The 17,842-nt window shown below is 31.8% G+C and overlaps 1 protein-coding gene across 6 annotated transcripts; it reads right to left on the minus strand.

Moving 5' to 3' along the window:
* Positions 1-743: 743 nt before the first annotated feature.
* AP-1gamma (Adaptor Protein complex 1, gamma subunit) lies at positions 744-17,223 on the minus strand. Of its 6 annotated transcripts, none has more exons than XM_023156737.2 (16): positions 17,055-17,160; positions 16,375-16,440; positions 16,255-16,316; positions 16,034-16,175; positions 14,411-14,599; positions 13,982-14,220; positions 12,773-12,849; positions 8,708-8,803; positions 8,425-8,604; positions 8,005-8,370; positions 4,743-5,089; positions 2,970-3,207; positions 2,578-2,851; positions 2,253-2,416; positions 2,103-2,195; positions 744-1,301 (listed from the first exon to the last, which is right to left on the minus strand). In XM_023156737.2, exons 2-16 carry the CDS (start codon positions 16,392-16,394, stop codon positions 1,200-1,202), a joined length of 2,589 nt encoding a protein of 862 aa, XP_023012505.2. In that variant the 5' UTR covers positions 16,395-16,440; positions 17,055-17,160; the 3' UTR covers positions 744-1,199. The 6 variants fall into 6 exon arrangements, with proteins under 6 accessions (XP_023012505.2, XP_023012504.2, XP_023012501.2 ...); XM_023156736.2 differs by lacking the exon at positions 17,055-17,160 and adding an exon at positions 16,693-16,840; XM_023156733.2 differs by lacking the exon at positions 16,375-16,440 and having other exon boundaries at positions 17,055-17,223.
* Between the last annotated feature and the right edge of the window lie 619 nt (positions 17,224-17,842).

Consider the following 17,842-nt stretch of genomic DNA (forward strand, 5'->3'; position numbering starts at 1 on the left):
TTCAACATATTTAATCAGATAATGAATGTACCTGAACTCCTCAGTGTGATCAATCTTCATGTCCCTGGTGCTAGTCCAAGAAATCGCAATAGGGTTTTCTATGTAGACACCCGATCAAGAGTCTCCACTCAATCACTGCCTTAGGCAAGTGAAAGATCTAGTCATAAGTCATCAAAGTCTGGATTTTTTTGCTGTGATGAATTAGAAATAAGGTAGTCGTTTGGAAAAACAAAATGTGCCATATATACCTGTTTCTCTTGTACGTAATTTTGGGTGTTTATTTATTCCGTGTATTTTAAAATCATATATTTTATGTACCATGACATTAACTGTATACATATAATAGGGTGTAAACTTGTTTGGAATGCAGTTTAAATAAAATCTATCTATCTAAAATTTCCGAAACGATATTTCGCAAACCTACGTCGAACAGAGAAGTTTCATCAGAGACAGGATCGACTCAGAACAATTACAAGGCTACTGACTTGTAACGCAACAAAGGTACAGAGAATAAACTTAATCCAGACATATGTAACAAGCATGGAGCAAACAATATTATTGGAGTAGATGTCACGAAATGTTTCGAGGAAAAACACTACCAGCCCATGAAGCTGTAATGGTTTATGGATACTTGAAAGAAATGGGAAGTTAGACTGCTCTCAAGCAAAACCAATATCAGTTTATCGAGCAATGGAAAATATTCAACACAAACACACACATGGTGTGAAAAAAAAACAACCAAATTCAATATTATTTACAATTTATTGGCCTAGTAATATTATGGACGCAAATAACTTGTATAACAAAACAAGCCTTAAATAAAATTCAACCGATGCCAGATAATAAAGATCACATTGGTGAAAATACTTATGTATATATATATATAACACAGAATCTCAATAATTTGATTAGTTGCATGCTGCAAAATAAATAACTTGTTAAAATTAACAGGTAGAAAATAAAGTCAAATATAAAATTATACAATGGAAAATACAGGAATGGAAAAAACATTAAGTACTCAATAGTAAAATTATGTACAGGTGTAGTCTCACTAAAAAATAACTAAATCTAATTATAGAAAATATGATTCTCATTTACATATATGGATGTCTACACTGAAAATAGACTCACATATTTATAAATATAAATATTCAACAATATGAGAAAACTTTTTTAACTTTTTATCCGTTATTCCTCTGTCAATCCCAGATGTCGATAGGAAAGTTGTTCACATCGAACTGGTCCTGCATTGGGTTTCCATCAATGATATATGACAGTCGAACTTTCATCTTCAACACATTCTGAAACAAATAAATAAGACATTTTTAAAATTTACCTTTACCCTGTCTTACCTTGACAAGTAAAAACTTACAATCATAACCTATCATAAGCTAAAAATGCTTATTATTCCATGATTGACTCTCATTTGAGGTATGGAATATCATTCTGGGGTGTATGCTGCAAACAGCTTATGAACTCGGTGTTTGTATTGCAAAAACGAGCAATCAGAAATATGTGCGGTAAGAAATTTTAACTGTATTTTCCTTATTAATTTTAGAAACGTCTTATCTGGTACATAAAAATAAAAGTTCCTTCCAAAATGAAAAAAGTCACTGTACTAGACAAGCACATCATCTCAAGTTGCCCATTCCAACATCCACCCTAGTTAAAGATTCTATTGCGTTCACGGGAATAAAAATATATAATAAGCTGCCAGCTACCCTGACTAATAGTGTGAATCAAGCGAAATTCAGGATGGACTTGAAGGTTATCCTAGCAAGGAAAGGGTATTACTCGCTTGAAGAGTTTTTTGAGGATCGTCTAGAGTTTTGAGGAGTGTGTTTTTTATTGCCTCATTCATCGTTTTTTTATATTATTATATACATTCCCAACTAACAGCTATATTTCAACTTTTATTTATCATATGATAATTTCACAAAAAAACTGTTTTCAATTAACAATCTCACTCTATGTGAAGTTATTTTAGTTGTATAAATCTTAGATTTTAAGCCCTAATTTGTTTATCTACAAGATTGTTCAATCTTTCAGATAATAAATGTATATCTCTCTCTCTCTCTATCGACCTCATTTATTTGACTCACCTTACTAGGATTGGTTACCCTGACAACCTGTGTTACTTGACCATTCGGACTGATCAATGTCCCTGATGGTGATAATAATTGTAATTGGAATGCCTGAAACAATACGTTATTTTAAAATGACAACAAACAGTTTATTAAATAATAACTCACCTTAGGAACAGCTACTTGAAATAGGTAATCAGTCATATTCGAAAGCGTGTGGTTGGTTGTTGTAACATTTATCGTTAAAGTATTACTATCTGGTACTTTGTCCAGAGAAAAGACTATTTTCAAACCGTCTTTGTTGTAGACAGTTAGTGTAGGCACATTCCTTTCTGAAAAAATAAATAAAATGAAATGAAATGTTCTTACTCTCATTTCGTTCGATGAATGACAATGAAAGAATAAGAAACGGAAACATTTTAGCTAATCATAAATACACACACATACATAAATGAATCATTAATTGCAGCTAGAATGAATAAAAATTACTCACCATCGATATTGTTACTGTCATCAAGTAAATCATCCCTCAAGAAATTAGTATTTTGGTTGTTCAGTATTGGTTCTAAGTTGGGATTGTTATTTTCCATTATTAGACTATTAATACCCCCAGAATCCCCAGATGGCGCCACAGGTAATATATCCAAACCCAATAAATCTAAGAGGTCTTGATTGTTTGAATGCGAGACTGGTTGTGAAGGTTGTGAATTTGGTTTGATAATGTCATCTAGTCCTTCTGTACCGCCCAACAGATCCAGAAGAGCATTCTAAAACATAAATTTCAACATGAATTCATAAAAACGTAAAGATCACCCAAAACATGTTGAATCACTTGTTCAACTAAAACGTTCAACTCCAGAATATATGAAAATATACAAAACTCACCGAGTCACTATTTACGATATGTTGTGGACTTTCTTCTGTTGATCTAGGCTCTGAATCACTAATATCCCCATTAGTTTGATTGTCGACTTGCCTAACTACTTCCATTGGTGGCATTCTCTCCAATAAGGCAGGCCTTAAGTGTGAATATTTACCAAAAAGTTGAGAATATTCTGCCCCTCTTTGCTGCAATTCTACGTGCAAACTCGAACAGAAAGAGCTTATAATTTGATGGATTTTACTAAAACAAAATATTACTCTGAGAATAGAATTACAAAAAATATCTGTTGCAAAAAATCTGTTTTTCCGTTAACCAGCTGTCGCTCCCCTACAAACGACAACTCTCAAAACTCGAAACTTGTGCGAGCCAAGTTCTAATGAGGTTTTACCTTTTAACGAGTGATTCCTAACTGTCTCCCGAGGGCAGGATTTACAAGCTTTAGCTTAGGGCCCACTTTTTTTGAGGTCCCCAAAAACAATTTTTTGAGTGAGCAGATGTCTCTGGAGAGAAATCTTTTTTCTAACTGAAGAAGATAAAAACCGAATTGAGAACAACAATGGTACAAGATAAAATATGTTCCATTAGTCTCATGTGCATAGAAAGTAACAAACTTTGCAGTTTATCATTTGATGTCCTTAGTAACTTTGCTAAGGCAAAGGCAAGAAAGAAAATATTTTAGTTCAATATAATTCTTCACTTCTTTTGTTCAACAAGATTAAATAATGAGTGCATGTGTATAGCTTTTTTAAAAATAACTTCCTTTTTTTTATTATCAGCGTTCGAAATTTTGAGTTTGTTATGAACAAAAATGGTTTTCATAACAAACTTGAAATAAGTTTATTATAAATAAAAATGATTTTAAGTTTGTTATGAATGAAAAAGGTTTGAAGTTTATTATATCACTGTTATATCTCGTTTTAATAGTATTTCAGTGAAACCCTCTAGTATTCGGAAATCATATTTAGCACTCAGAATATCCAAACTGGTTACGGCATTATCGAATCTAAATCTGGCCTTGTGTCTAAGTAAAAATAAAGTGTATAAAGGCTCAATAATGATGGACCGATTTGCAGATGCCCATTAGAGTATTAAAACATTGGGTAATATTGAAAAGGAAAAAACAGTTTGTGGTCCTTTTTTATAACTCAGTAACTAAACATATATTATATAAGTACATGACTTATTGTGCATTCTACTAGATCAAATCTATATAATCAAAATTATATCCTACACTTATATCTACAATTATATCACCACAATTTGATAGGTTGTTTTTTTATGAAAACAGTCATTGGAATGAGGAAATAAAATGTATTGTGCAGAGCAGGCCCCAGGACAGGGCAACTGCCCATGGCACAATTGTGTAGGGGCGTCAACCGAAATAGAGGTGACAAAATTGGTTTTGTATGCAACTTTATTCAATTTTATTATTGAATAATTGAATTATTGAAATCGGGATTACTCAATTTATTTTTTTCTAGTTATATTAGGAATAACATACCCCTTCAATTAATACCTTACAAAAATTCATAAGTTTTCTGCAACTTTTCCTATTATATTGCATAGAAAATTCGGCATCACCATGTTCTTAGCATATTTCAATTCGTATTTAAATGTACGTAAAGGTTGAAGGACAAATATACAAACAGCGGATTGTAGTAAATTAATATTGGTATACATGTTGACATCTTAGAGTGTCGATGTGACAATATGTAAAAATAATAATCATGGTATCGCAATCTGAAACAAAATAGTATCAAACATCATAGACTTACTCATTGGTGTTATTAAATCTCGTGCTGAGTTTTGTCAAGCTCAACAGGGTATACTGTTTTGTAATCACACTATTTTGAGGGGACCACAGCAGTTTTTGATAAAGTTCTATAACTTTTTCTTCAGTAGGTGGATGTATGTTATGTTCTTCATCTATAGGTGCTTGTAAGAGCAAGTCACCAAATTCACCTATCGCCCATACGGCAACTTGTGTTAAAGGTTGCTTATTCTGCAAGTCTTCCGATAACGCCTTGTATAACTGTAGTGTAACATAAGCTTGCTGACTGGTAGTTTCCGAGATGAGCTGGATTGTGGATGATATTACATCATCTCGAACATAGTTACCAGCCTGGAAATATTTTGTTTCATTTATATCACTTATGATACGAAATTTACAAAAATATATGACATGTAATCAATGCATTACATACAATGAATATATAAAAAGATTCACTTCGCAGGATTGAAAAGTAACTAACAATTGGACATACAAATCCAACTATATAAGGAGGATTACTCAGAAATACAGTTGGCTTTGAAGATATCAACAAGAAACACCAAAATATTGACTCTTAGTGGCATAACACAAATGACAAAAAATATCAATGATCTATGGCACATATATTAAAACCTCATTGTCTACACCAGTGTTTCCCGAACATTGTTACGCCATGGCCAGTGATTTTCACACTGCCCCTTCGTGATCCACTTAATGCTTTTAAACCCAAGCTGGTTTCATTAGGAAAAATAATGGAAATTTAATAATAGTAAAAATGTTTTATTATTACTGCATATTTTGGTATCGCCTATTTAGTGAAAAAATTTTAGTGCGAAGTCAGTTTCTATATTTATTTTTAAGGTAAACTAGTGTTGAAAATCCAGCTTTCACATTTATAAGTTGTGAAAAAAAGCATTAAAAAAGTTTTTGCTTGATGAGCTTATCTTGTGTATTCTTGACGACACGATAAACAAAAATCTATCGATGGTCTTGTGTCAAATATATTCTTGAGTGCTGTGTCAGCTGACATTTATTGGCCTCCGATTGTGTTTCTCTGACTTTTTCTTGTAGATTGAGAGAAGATGAATTTGTTTTAATTACTGATGTGTCATCAACTAAAAGAGCCATCTCAGTGATCAGCACGACCATTGGAAAGTCATTAATATTATAATCAAAAATAGTTATGACCCAGTACGGAGCCCTTAGAAACACTGGTACACAGTAAGACAGTCAGTCCATTGATATATAAACAGCTTTATAAAATCTGCCTAGTCAGGTGAAACAACATTATACTAAGTTTTGTGCACATTAACATTCATAAAAAATAAAGGGAAAGCAGTGTGGACATTGGTACAAAAGTACACAGGGAAAACAGAAAAGAAGAACGTTTCAATTCTAAGAAATATTGATAAAGAAGAAAAAGATAAAAAATTAATCTTAAACAAAGTAAATAGCTTCTATATAAATCAATGTCCTAAGTCTATCGTCATGACAACAAATGAACATACAAGTTTACATCCAATAAATATAACCCTATTTCTTGCACCAACAACTGAACATGAAGTAATCTCTACAATAATGTCACTAAAAAATCTAAAATCGGTTGGCTATGACGAAATCCCAGTAAAACTCTTGAAATATGTTGCACGTGAACTATCAACACCCCTAGCAATTATTATAAACATGATGCTTAATAAAGGAATATTTCCTGACAAATTAAAAATAGCTCATATAAAAGCAATCTTTAAAAAGGGTGACAAGGATCAAATAAAAAATTACAGACCTATAGCATTACTATCAAATATTAGTAAGATTTTTGAAAGAATCATATATAATCGCCTTATATCCTACCTTGAAACATTCGAACTATTAAGTGATACACAAAACGGTTTTCGAAAGGGTAAATCGACAACAAGAGTAATATATCAAGCTTTATGTTCAGTCATAAATAGTCAAAACAACAAGAAACATAGCTTAATGATTAACATAGATCTTTCAAAAGCTTTTGACAATGTCAATCATAAAACATTGCTAAATAAACTTGAGGCTTATGGAATCAGGGGAACCTCAGCTAACTTGATAGAATCATACTTATATAATAGAAAACAGTACGTGGTCGAAAAATGTCTCATCACAAATGAGGTTATAAGGTCTGATGAACTAACAATAATTAGAGGGGTACCACAAGGATCAATTCCAGGTCCATTGCTGTACATTCTCTATACCAATGAACTACAAATGGACAACAACTTAAACACTATACAATTTGCTGATGACACAACCGTTATCCTTGAAGAACAAAATGGAGATGACTTGGAAAGAAATGTGTTCAATGCTTTAAGTACCCTGGAAGCTTGGTTTGCACAAAATCACCTAAAGCTGAACCCTAATAAAACACAGGCAATCAAATTCTCACAGTCAGCTGAAAATGATTATACTTTTTCGGATGGTAAATCAACAATAACAACTAGTAAAAGTTCAAAATTCCTGGGAATTGAGCTAGATTTTAGACTGGATTGGAAATCTCATCTGGATACTTTGTCAGAAAATGTTGCAAGGCATTGCTATGCCCTAAGAGTCATCACTAAAACAATAAATGTTCAAGCGTCAATGTCTGTCTATTATGCACAAGTCCACTCAAGACTTAAATACGGCTTAATTTTTTGGGGTGCATCTGTGAACGTTAAAAAAATTTTTTCACTTCAAAAACGTTGCCTTAGAATTATTTATAAATCCAAACAAACTGATAGCTGTAAACCTTTATTCATAGAAAAGAAAGTACTGACCCTATACAGTCAGTATATTCTTGACAGCATAATGTTTATTAAAAGCAATCCAAAGCTTTTTAATGACTTTGATAAAGCACACATCTACCCAACAAGAAATAAAGCAGATTTGGTTACTAATATTCCTAATTTTACTTATATTCAGAAAAATATACCGTATACTCTAATAAAAATCTATAACAAACTTCCAAATGCACTAAAAAGCCTCTCTAAAACAACACTCAAAAATAAACTTAAAAACTTTCTTCTAAATAGAGCATACTACTCAACTGATGAATATTTTAAAGATACCATCCCTTCAGATTTTACCTGCTAAAATGTCTCACATTTAATTGATTTCAATTTTTAAATGTTTTTAACTGTATATTTATTACACTGACATGTTCTACGCTCATTTGGGCATTTTACTTCATTGTAATTGAACAAATAATAAATAATAAATAAATAAAAATAAAATAATTGAGTAGTCAAATAACTTACCGCAACCAAAACTTTCAATAGGGTATCTAAATGCCATCTTTTATTCGGTGCATACTTCTCAGCTGACAATACTATCGAACTTGAACAGTGTGCCTTGAACTCTGCATCTGTTTTTTCCAAGAAAGCCAGTAATTCCTTCATCATGGTTCTTATATTCTGTGAATTGACTAAGGCAAATGATAACTCCATCGCTCTCTTTCTAATAGAAACATCGGGATCTTTGAGACACTCTAATATTGTGGAACGATGTCTCTGAACAGCCGAAGTGTCAACGTGGACCGTTCTCAGTAGCGTGTTGAGGGCGACATATCTTATATTTTTATCATTATTTAGAAGAAATCTGCCCAGAATGTTCACTGCAAGAACCTGTTAAAAACCAAAAAATTTAAATGCAAAAAAAAACAAATAAAGAATCTTTACCCTCAGTCCACCTTCTGATTTTATATCCATGATTGATAAAACTGTTTCATATAAAATAGTATTGCCAACATTTTTACTAGTCTCTGTATTAGTTGCTACTTGTGCAAGGATATCATTCATTGCCTCTGATGCTTCAACATCATTGATACCCAACACTCTTAGTAGTTTTAGAATTTTCACCTAGAATATCAAGTTTTTTTACTTTCTCTCTCATCAAATGTTCAAATAAATTTAAAAGTACGTTAAGACACTTAAACATCATTTGATAGTCCAGAAAGTTTACCTGTAAAAATGGATCGCTGACTCCTGACACATCATGTTCTGGAGAGTATCCAGCTAGAATTAAATTTTTTAAAATGCGTACAAGATTTGGCACAATCTGAAACAAAGTTAAAGATATATATGTACCAGGGTAATAAAGTAGATGTTTATACCCTGAAGGCGATGATCTTACAAACCGGGGGCTTCTGGCCCAAAAGTATGGAAGATCCATGGCATTCATATCTATTAATACCCGCGGTGAAGACAAATTTTTATGTCAAACTAGTCCGTTATTACATTCACAATTAGCAAATTTTAATATTTCAAGAAATCTGAAGATTTTATTTCTGAGAAATAGTCAAAATTAATATCATATGTTAAATTTTACCAGAAATATTACCGCCTTTAAATAAAATTTGAATATTGATTTATTCAACTTGTCAGTAATACTTCTTATTATGATGAAAACATATTTACTTTGTATTACATTTCAGAAACTGAATCAATCCACATTTCCAAATCTTTAAGAAAATTCCTAAAATTTGCCTCAACTGCAAAATATCAATTTACTTGAAATGAAAGGGTTATATTTTTAGGAGTGATTAATTTTGGGAAAGAAAGTTTTTGGCTTTCTACTACTCCATCTGATACAAAAAAAAAATGGATGAGAGAATCTTCCAAAGAAAGGAAGGAAGTAATCAATTTGAAAATAAGTAACGCTATACATGGATGTGTAGATCATGCAAAGAAGTAACTTTCAGACACAAACTGAAAGAAAGTCCTCCTGAAACAGCTACTTTCATATAAACATTGAATTACACGAAAGAAAAATTTTTTTTCGAAACAAATACTTCTATATGAACACTGAATTATACAGAAGATACTTTTCTCTATTCAGTTTGTATATCAAACATTTATTGAGGAATAAGAATCAGATATCATTCACATGAGTTCTACCTTGAATGAATGTTAATAAATTGTACTCACATGGAACACTGTCACCCTAACTGGTATACACCGGTGTTTCGCCTTAAGACACTTGCCCTAAGGCAAGTATTTTTTTTTGTATCAGATGGAGTAGTAGAAAGCCAAAAACTTTCTTTCCCAAAAATCAATTTACTGTCAGAACATTTTTCAGAACTCAAAATCTGTTCAATATCTTTATTGGCTAAAACAAAACTGGAAAACGAGGATCAAAAATAAAAAAATTGTATTCACTGTACTTCAAATGGCGCTTATTTGATTGAATCGGATGAGTATTCACTGAGATATTACAATCTGAAGTACTCATAAAAATGTACAAAACTTGAAATAACGTAATATATATATCACATTGGATGTGATCATATAAATCCGACAACTACTAATTATGATGGATTACGTTACCGCTGCCTCATGTAGTCAACAACCTCTAACAAAACGTTTTGATGAGGCATAAAATCTATTGAACTTCAAGTAATTTTTCAGTATACACTGTGTCCGTAAAGTATGGAACAAATTCATTTTTAGCTAAACAGGTCATTTTAAGAAATAATCCTGAAACACGTCGATTTTTGATGTCAATTTACCGTATTTTAAAATGATAATATAATATACAGGGTGAATTACGTTCGAGTAATGACGTCACCGTCATTTTTTTTAAATGGAACACCCCCATTTTGTCTCAATTTTCGGATTACTCTAGCTGAGCTGATTCCAAAAATGTATCACATGTTGATTCCAATTGGTACAGGGTGGACAAAAATACAGTAGTTGTGTGTGTGCTAATGAAGTAACGCTTAACATTCTTTATTAGGTAAATTAACAATATTATCAAAAATACTTATTGTCTAGCGGACAGAATATGCTGGATACATGACTTTATATTAACTGTTCGAACTGCAGCCCTTGCTGTATTTGACAGTAACCCAAACGGTGTAAAAATTCTTGTTGAACCTTGTGTATGGTTTCTTGCGTAATATTGTTTTTTTCTGTTCGAATTTTCACTTGTACAACTTCAATATTTGCTGGTTTCGTTTCATATATAACATTCTTCAGATGGCCCCACAGAAAATAATCCAAAGGATTTAAATCTGGTGACCTCGCTGGCCATTCATAGGGTCCACGTCTACCAATCCACCTATTCGGAAAAATGTTATCTACGTACCTTCTAACATCTACAACATAATGTGGAGGTGCACCATCCTGTTGAAACCATAAACTTTCATCAAAACCTCCAGGATTACGTCTGCTGGGAAATAAATTACGTAAAATAGGTACGAGATACCCCCTTAAAAACTCAAGGTACTTTGCTCCGTTTAAATTACCTTCGATAAAGTAGGGTCCAATGATTCAATTTCGTACAATTCCAGCCCATACATTTACCTTTTGAGGGTATTGTGTATGATGCTCACGCATCCAGTGGGGGTTTTCTTTTGCCCAGTATCTACAATTCTGACGGTTAACCTCACCATTTAACGTGAAAGTGGACTCATCAGAAAAAATAATGTTTTGTATCAAGAGAGGGTCTCGGTGACATTTTTCCCTCATTTCTTCGCAAAATTGGAGTCGTCTTTCGGGATCATCTTCATTTAATTCTTGCACAAGTTTGATTTTATAAGGATGCCATTTTTCAAGCTTCAATAGTTTGTGTACCGTTGTTTTGCCAACACCGATTTCGCGACTAACTTTACGAACAGAAGTGTGTGCATCTTCTTCAAAACTCAGTAAAACATCTAATGCTGTATCAACATTTGTAGGGGGGCGACCTGATTTGCGTACATTTGCAACCGTACCAGTTTCTCGAAATTTCGTTTCCAGCTTACTGACTGTTGAACGCCTTATAGGTCTTTCTGGATATTTATCATTAAACAAATTGCACACTTCCATCTGAGTTCGCGATCTGTCTCCATACCCAATCATCATAAGTATTTCAAGTGTTTGTTTTACACTTAACTCCATTTCTACTTCCAATTAAATCTAAGCAATGATATTTCACAAAAAACTAGACGACTATGTTTTTTATAAATGTAGATAAGAAATAATTTCTTTCATATTCTGTCTGCTAGATCACAAGTACCAAACATGTTTGGAAACAGCTCATTTTTATTACTCTAAACATGTAGTAAACTACGGGGTGTTACATTTAAACCAATTGCCGCTAGACAATAAGTATTTTTGATAATATTGTTAATTTACCTAATAAAGAATGTTACGCGTTACTTTATTAGCACACACACAACTACTGTATTTTTGTCCAACCTGTACCAATTGGAATCAACATGTGATATATTTTTGGAATCAGCTTAGCTAGAGTAATCCGAAAATTGAGACAAAATGGGGGTGTTCCATTTAAAAAAAATGACGGTGACGTCATTACTCAAACGTAATTCACCCTGTATATTAGATTATTATTTTAAAATATGGTAAATTAACATCAAAAATCGACGTGTTTCAGGATTATTTCTCAAAATGACCTGTTTAGCTAAAAATGAATTTGTTCCATACTTTACGGACACATTGTATAAATTTATGTTTGAAGAAGCAAGTAAATGTGTATCTCTCTAATGATAAATAAAAGAGTTTTATTGTTTTTTAAAAAAATAGCGAGACATGCAAAAAATTCCGATAACAGAACTCAAGGAAAAAAAAAAACATCAAGTAGATTTACCTATATTTGAATTCACACCTTTCCAATTGAGTGTAATTTTTACGGGTTTTCTTGAAGGATTTGAGAATGAAGACCGAAGTAGTTTCCCAAATTTCATCGAAAGGACGTGAATTTTCATTTGGAATTCATAATTTTTTTAAAGTATGTAGGCAAAATTTTTAATAAGAATCACTGATGAAAAAGGATTTATGTCAATTCGACCAAACAATTTTAAACAGATATTTGAATAATAGATACTATTATTTCAAATATTGTAATTTTATTAATAAAGGTTATTGATAAGTTATTCAGAAATTGACTATTATCTTCATGTCCCCAAGCAAGTACACTTTTTTGTGGTCAGTACCTATGCAATAACGAACTAGTGTGGTATAAAAATTGTAATTAATTCAAGTGAATATTGATTTTATTTTCAATGAATTTGAAAAAATTTCTTACTCTCTTGAAATGTTCTAAAGTATCTGGGCTATTCTCACACATTTCGGTAATCAGAGTTACACCAGTTATTAGGACACCTAAAAAAAAGTGAATCAAATTATGAAACGATAGCCAGATGATATCAAAATTAGATGTATTTGACCAGTGGTACAAAACAGTAGTAATGGGGAATGATATGGTTTGAATTTAGCGTTGTATTGATTGATCTATCATCAATCAAGAGTACAATCTAAGAAACCTTCATAAGATGAAGAATTTGTTGATCTTGTATAATGTATTTGAATTTAATTGGTGCAAATGAAATTTTTGAAGTACATGAGGAGTTTCCAGTTACTATTGAAAATAGAATAATAGAAAAATAGAACAGTCTATGTTTATTGCTGTTTTTGGGTATTTAATCTTCCTGAAAAATGAACGTAGCTAAATCAATAGAAACTCTACTAGAGTGTTTATTTTGCAGATTATGGAAATAAATACCCAAAACAACAAAAATTTGCTTTTTCACAAAATATGTCTTTCAAAGAATATAGAACAGTCTGTCTTTTGCAGATATCTAGCTAACTAAAGCACTAACATTTTAGTGGTATTCTCATGCATCTGTACTGTAATTTGTCAAGTATAAGTAAACAATTTGCATCAAAATGGGGCTTAATTAATGTTCCAACAAATTTATATTTTTAATATTTTGTGATGTAATATTAAAGAGTAGTTTTGACATGAATGGAATGTCAGTTTTTTCGTATTAATGGTCGAAATCAAATTCTAGATAATATAACAAAATTTCAGCAAACCTCTAACATGACAATTACTTTGTACTATCTTGTAGCATTTCCACGGATAATTTAGTTCTATAGAGAAACATGATTAAAAAGACATCTGAATTGTAGTTTGTTTGTAGCTGAATAAGCACTAAAGCAGAAGTCATTTTTAATATCCACATAGTACACAAAATTTTAGGAAATTATTCATAACTACCATCAAAAATAAAAAGAAATATGTTTTTGTTTCATGCATTGTCGGAATAAATTATTTTTTATCGATATTTATTCACCCAAAATGAGGTGAAACTAATCAAAATTCATGGAATCATTGCTAAAGCCTGACCTTGTTTTAAAATATTTTACATTTTGAATGATTATTCTGTTGTCCTTTAAAAGCATGTGAGGAATAGTTGATAATCATAAAATCATAAAGAATAATTAGCCTCACCATGATTTTTTTCTGAAAGAAGACTTCTTGTAGCTGGCAAAAATATTTCCATTAATTCAGGAACCCTTTTTATTATACGAAATGCACAAAGAGCAGCTTTCTTTCGAATATATGCATTTGGAGATTTCATCAATCTTTCTACCTCTCCAGCTAAATCTCTAGCCATTTCAGGAGAAGCAATAGCTCCTAATGTACAGAGTGCCAATCCAACAACAAACTGTGTTGTAGAATTCAAATCGCTGAAAAATATTAATAATAGTAAATCAGTGACTTTCATTTGAGTTCACTGAAATTGAGTTGTTACTTTCTAAGAAAATCAAACATTCGTAATTTGAAATAAATTTTTCAAAACGGTTCGTTTATAGTCAGATATTAGAGAAGTGAAAATATCAAGTTTAAAGAAATAAAATAGGAACTTCACAAACATACTTTTTCAGACAATTTGTTATCAACAAATGTACATCTTGGCGTTCATCCAACAACAGCATAGCTCCAAGATATCCTATTCGTTTGTCTGTGAACCTTGAACTTGCAATCAACTTCAGACATTCCAGTTGACCAAAGTGTGCTGGGTATCCTAACATGTGAATATACAAGAGTTTTGCAATATTTCGACACCTAAAAAATAAAAGATTTAGTAAAGTATGTTAATAGATATACCAAATTGACAATTTGAACCTGTAAGATAAAACCAGCAGGTACAATTTTGAATGAGAATAGACTGAAAATTTCACAGAGATTTTAAATTTTTATAGAAAAAAATGATAACTTATAAGTAGCAAATTACTACCACAGCTTGTAAAACAAATTTATTTGAATCTGATCTTTGAATATCGGTTGTATTTTTGAAAATAAGTTTGTAGATTCCAGAGGCTGGTTAGAATTCAGTGTAGAAGATGGAATCACACCAACCACCCTAACTTCCAAGGATATAGTAAAAAATGTATTTGAATGTTTGAAGAACCTTGACTTTCGTAGGAAAGGTGCTATAACTGAGAAGTTGATTTTAAGAAAGATGCTGAAAACAGCTGTATGGGAAGTCTCATTTGATGTAGGGAAAAGTGAAGTGGCATTGAAAGTGGTAAAGTTATCAATGAGGCTAGTGCAGATATAATATGAAGAGATACATACAGAAAATCTGAAATGTGTTCCAGCATAAAAATGTTCATATGAATGCTCAGTGAGGAATGAATTCAATATTAAATGCAGCTGAACTCTCTCTACATGTGCTTTAAACTTATTGGTTTCAAATACAAAATTTTGCCAAACGGCAAACTCTTAGTGGATCAAGATTAATACAAATTATGTGTTTCAAATATTTACTACTGGACCATCATCAAATCATAAACTGAATCCAAATATACCACCAATAGTGTCTAATTATGGATAATGCTTCTTACCATAGTCTATAATTGTCAAGAGTTCCTGACACAAAACAGAGATTTAGAATTTTCTGTTGGTGAATGATATATTTTGCAAAAAAATCAGCTATTCATGTTTGTGATAATTTCACTGCAGAACAGGAACACATTCCTAACACATCCTCCATAGCGTTATATTTTTAATGCAATTGAATTCCTTTGTCATAAACTTAAATCACCAGTAAGCTCTAAAATGCCAAACTTGATGAAAAAAACAGTAATTAGCCTAATAAAAGAAGAAAATTCAATTATCCTAGAAATTAAGTAACAAAAACATATAATCATTTTGCAACTGTCATAGATCCAGTAATAATTAAATTGAAAGACTGATTCAGATTCTGTATTGATATCAATTGTAGGGAGTTAACTCATAAAAACAAAACAAAAATGTTTCACATTTTCATTTTTTATATTGTGTTTACATTCTCACTATTATTAATGCCACTGGAATTTTGTAAGCCTTTTTTACTACTATAACAACACAAATTGTCAGTTTGAAAGCCAAGCTTCAACATTGTCCTGCTAAACGAGACCGTCTTGTCTCTCACTGCATGGCATCTAGTTGAGCTCTAGTTTCCATTCAATTTGAAATATTTAGATTTTTCAAAAGCAAACAGAGAAATTTTCTCACCTCCATACTGAATCTTCTTCTCGAAAAGTGGATCTAATATATGCACATTCTTTGTTGACCACACTGCGTTCCTCAGCTGCTGTTCTTGCTGCCCTAATTTGTCTTATGAGATCTCGAAGTCGCATCGGAGTAGGCATTCGTACTTGAATAGAAAATGAATAAGTAAGTGTGTTACACTAGAACTACTGATTACAGTAGACTGGATTGACAAGGCAACATACCTCTTTCGATAGCCTCATTAACGACTTGCTTGATAGTAGCCATGTTAAAAGCAGGGTTAAATCTAAAAACCAACTCATATCAAAAAAACAATCATGCAATTAACAATTTTTTAAGTTTACCCATGCTCTGAAGCATTCATATTACTTGTTCAACTTGTACAACACAGCAAAATTCAGGTTATCAATCTGTTAAAGCAATACACACATTTAATAAAAATCCATTTATGTAAATAGACTCCAAATGATGTAACGCACTTTTTGTTTGATCAGTACTTTTCAATTTCAATTCTTTTCAGAACCATGTACAAATATTATAAAAATCACTCAACAAATTCACCTGTTTTTGAACACCTTAGGAATTTGACAGATGACAAAAAATAATGAGAAGTCACGAGAACAAAGTATGTAGCACTCAAATTTATTCAAAAAATAACTCACAACAAAATAAAGAACTATCTCTTCGGAAATAAATCAAAGTACTTTATTTTTCAGAACATCCTTATCCCATCCCACTTAAATTTTTGACATTCTGCAATATGGCCGGCTTTATGACGTCATATAGTCATCCGACGTGGGATCCGATTTTCAATCACTTGTGACGTAAAAAAGTTTGATATTTAAATTCAATAATTTGAGTTGAACAAAGCCAAATGAACTGAATAAGAGTGGTATATGGGCTCAACTTCTGTATCAGGATAACTAGTCATAGAGTATGCAATAACAACAGAAAGTGCATGGGTAAATTTCAAGTTTTCTATTAACCTGTGAAGGTTTTAAAAATGAGCATTATTTTTTCTTACCTTCTGTTACATTCCGGAGGCAGAACACTCCAATCGGATTCATAATATGGATACATTGCACTAGGTAATTTGGAAAATCCAAGTTTTCTCTCATGCACTGGGTTTAAGAAAGAATCTATATTTTATATATCATTATAGGTGTTTGATAAATAGAGCAAAGATAAGAAAGTTATTCATATTCCTTTATCAGTTTATCGTACACCTGTCGTTTGATATTGTAAAAATACCATTTCCTCGAAGGTTTATAGCTAGAAATGTAGGTATAGTGATGCCCATGTGCAAATAAAAACAATATGCATGTCAGAATTATTTTAATAGGATTTATTTATATGTACATGTATACCTCCAAATACGAGTTGCTTAATTACTTCCTTATATACCTACCTATTCATTTTACGAATGAATTAATTTATTATTAGTAACAAACAGTGTGACATTAACAACAGTTGATTGCGGATTTAGCGGGCATGGTCCATAAGGAACGTGATAAGGACCACGAGGACAATAATTGAGAGCCAACCTCAACGTCCCGCCAACAAACCACTTAACTTGCTGAATAGTCAAGTTCAGTACAATAACAATAACTACCTAATGCGCAGTGGCTTGAAAAATTGGGATTGTTACCTCAATATTATTGTGAAAAAGCTTCTTATGGCTAGAATGACTTATTTTATAAAAAAATATTTTTTTCTCAAAATTACTTATGTCAAGATCAAGTTATATATTTCAAACCTACTTGTTTTTCTACTCAAATAAATCTGGTGCAAGCTTTTATATCTTATATAAAT

This window comes from Leptinotarsa decemlineata, unplaced genomic scaffold (genome assembly GCF_025532065.1).
Source record: "Leptinotarsa decemlineata unplaced genomic scaffold, Ldec_3_MD MMD2_tig00000008_RagTag_RagTag, whole genome shotgun sequence".
NCBI lineage: Eukaryota > Metazoa > Arthropoda > Insecta > Coleoptera > Chrysomelidae > Leptinotarsa > Leptinotarsa decemlineata.

Bases quoted from the DNA above. Each gene is read 5' to 3' on its own strand.
- AP-1gamma (XM_023156733.2), bottom strand. From the start codon at position 17,110: ATGTATCCATATTATGAATCCGATTGGAGTGTTCTGCCTCCGGAATGT. The intron at 16,317-17,054 runs GTAAGAAAAAAT...GTTGGTTTTTAG, and splicing joins CCTCCGGAATGTAACAGAAG to ATTTAACCCTGCTTTTAACA. The intron at 14,221-14,410 runs GTATGTTTGTGA...AATATTTTTCAG, and splicing joins ATAACAAATTGTCTGAAAAA to CGATTTGAATTCTACAACAC.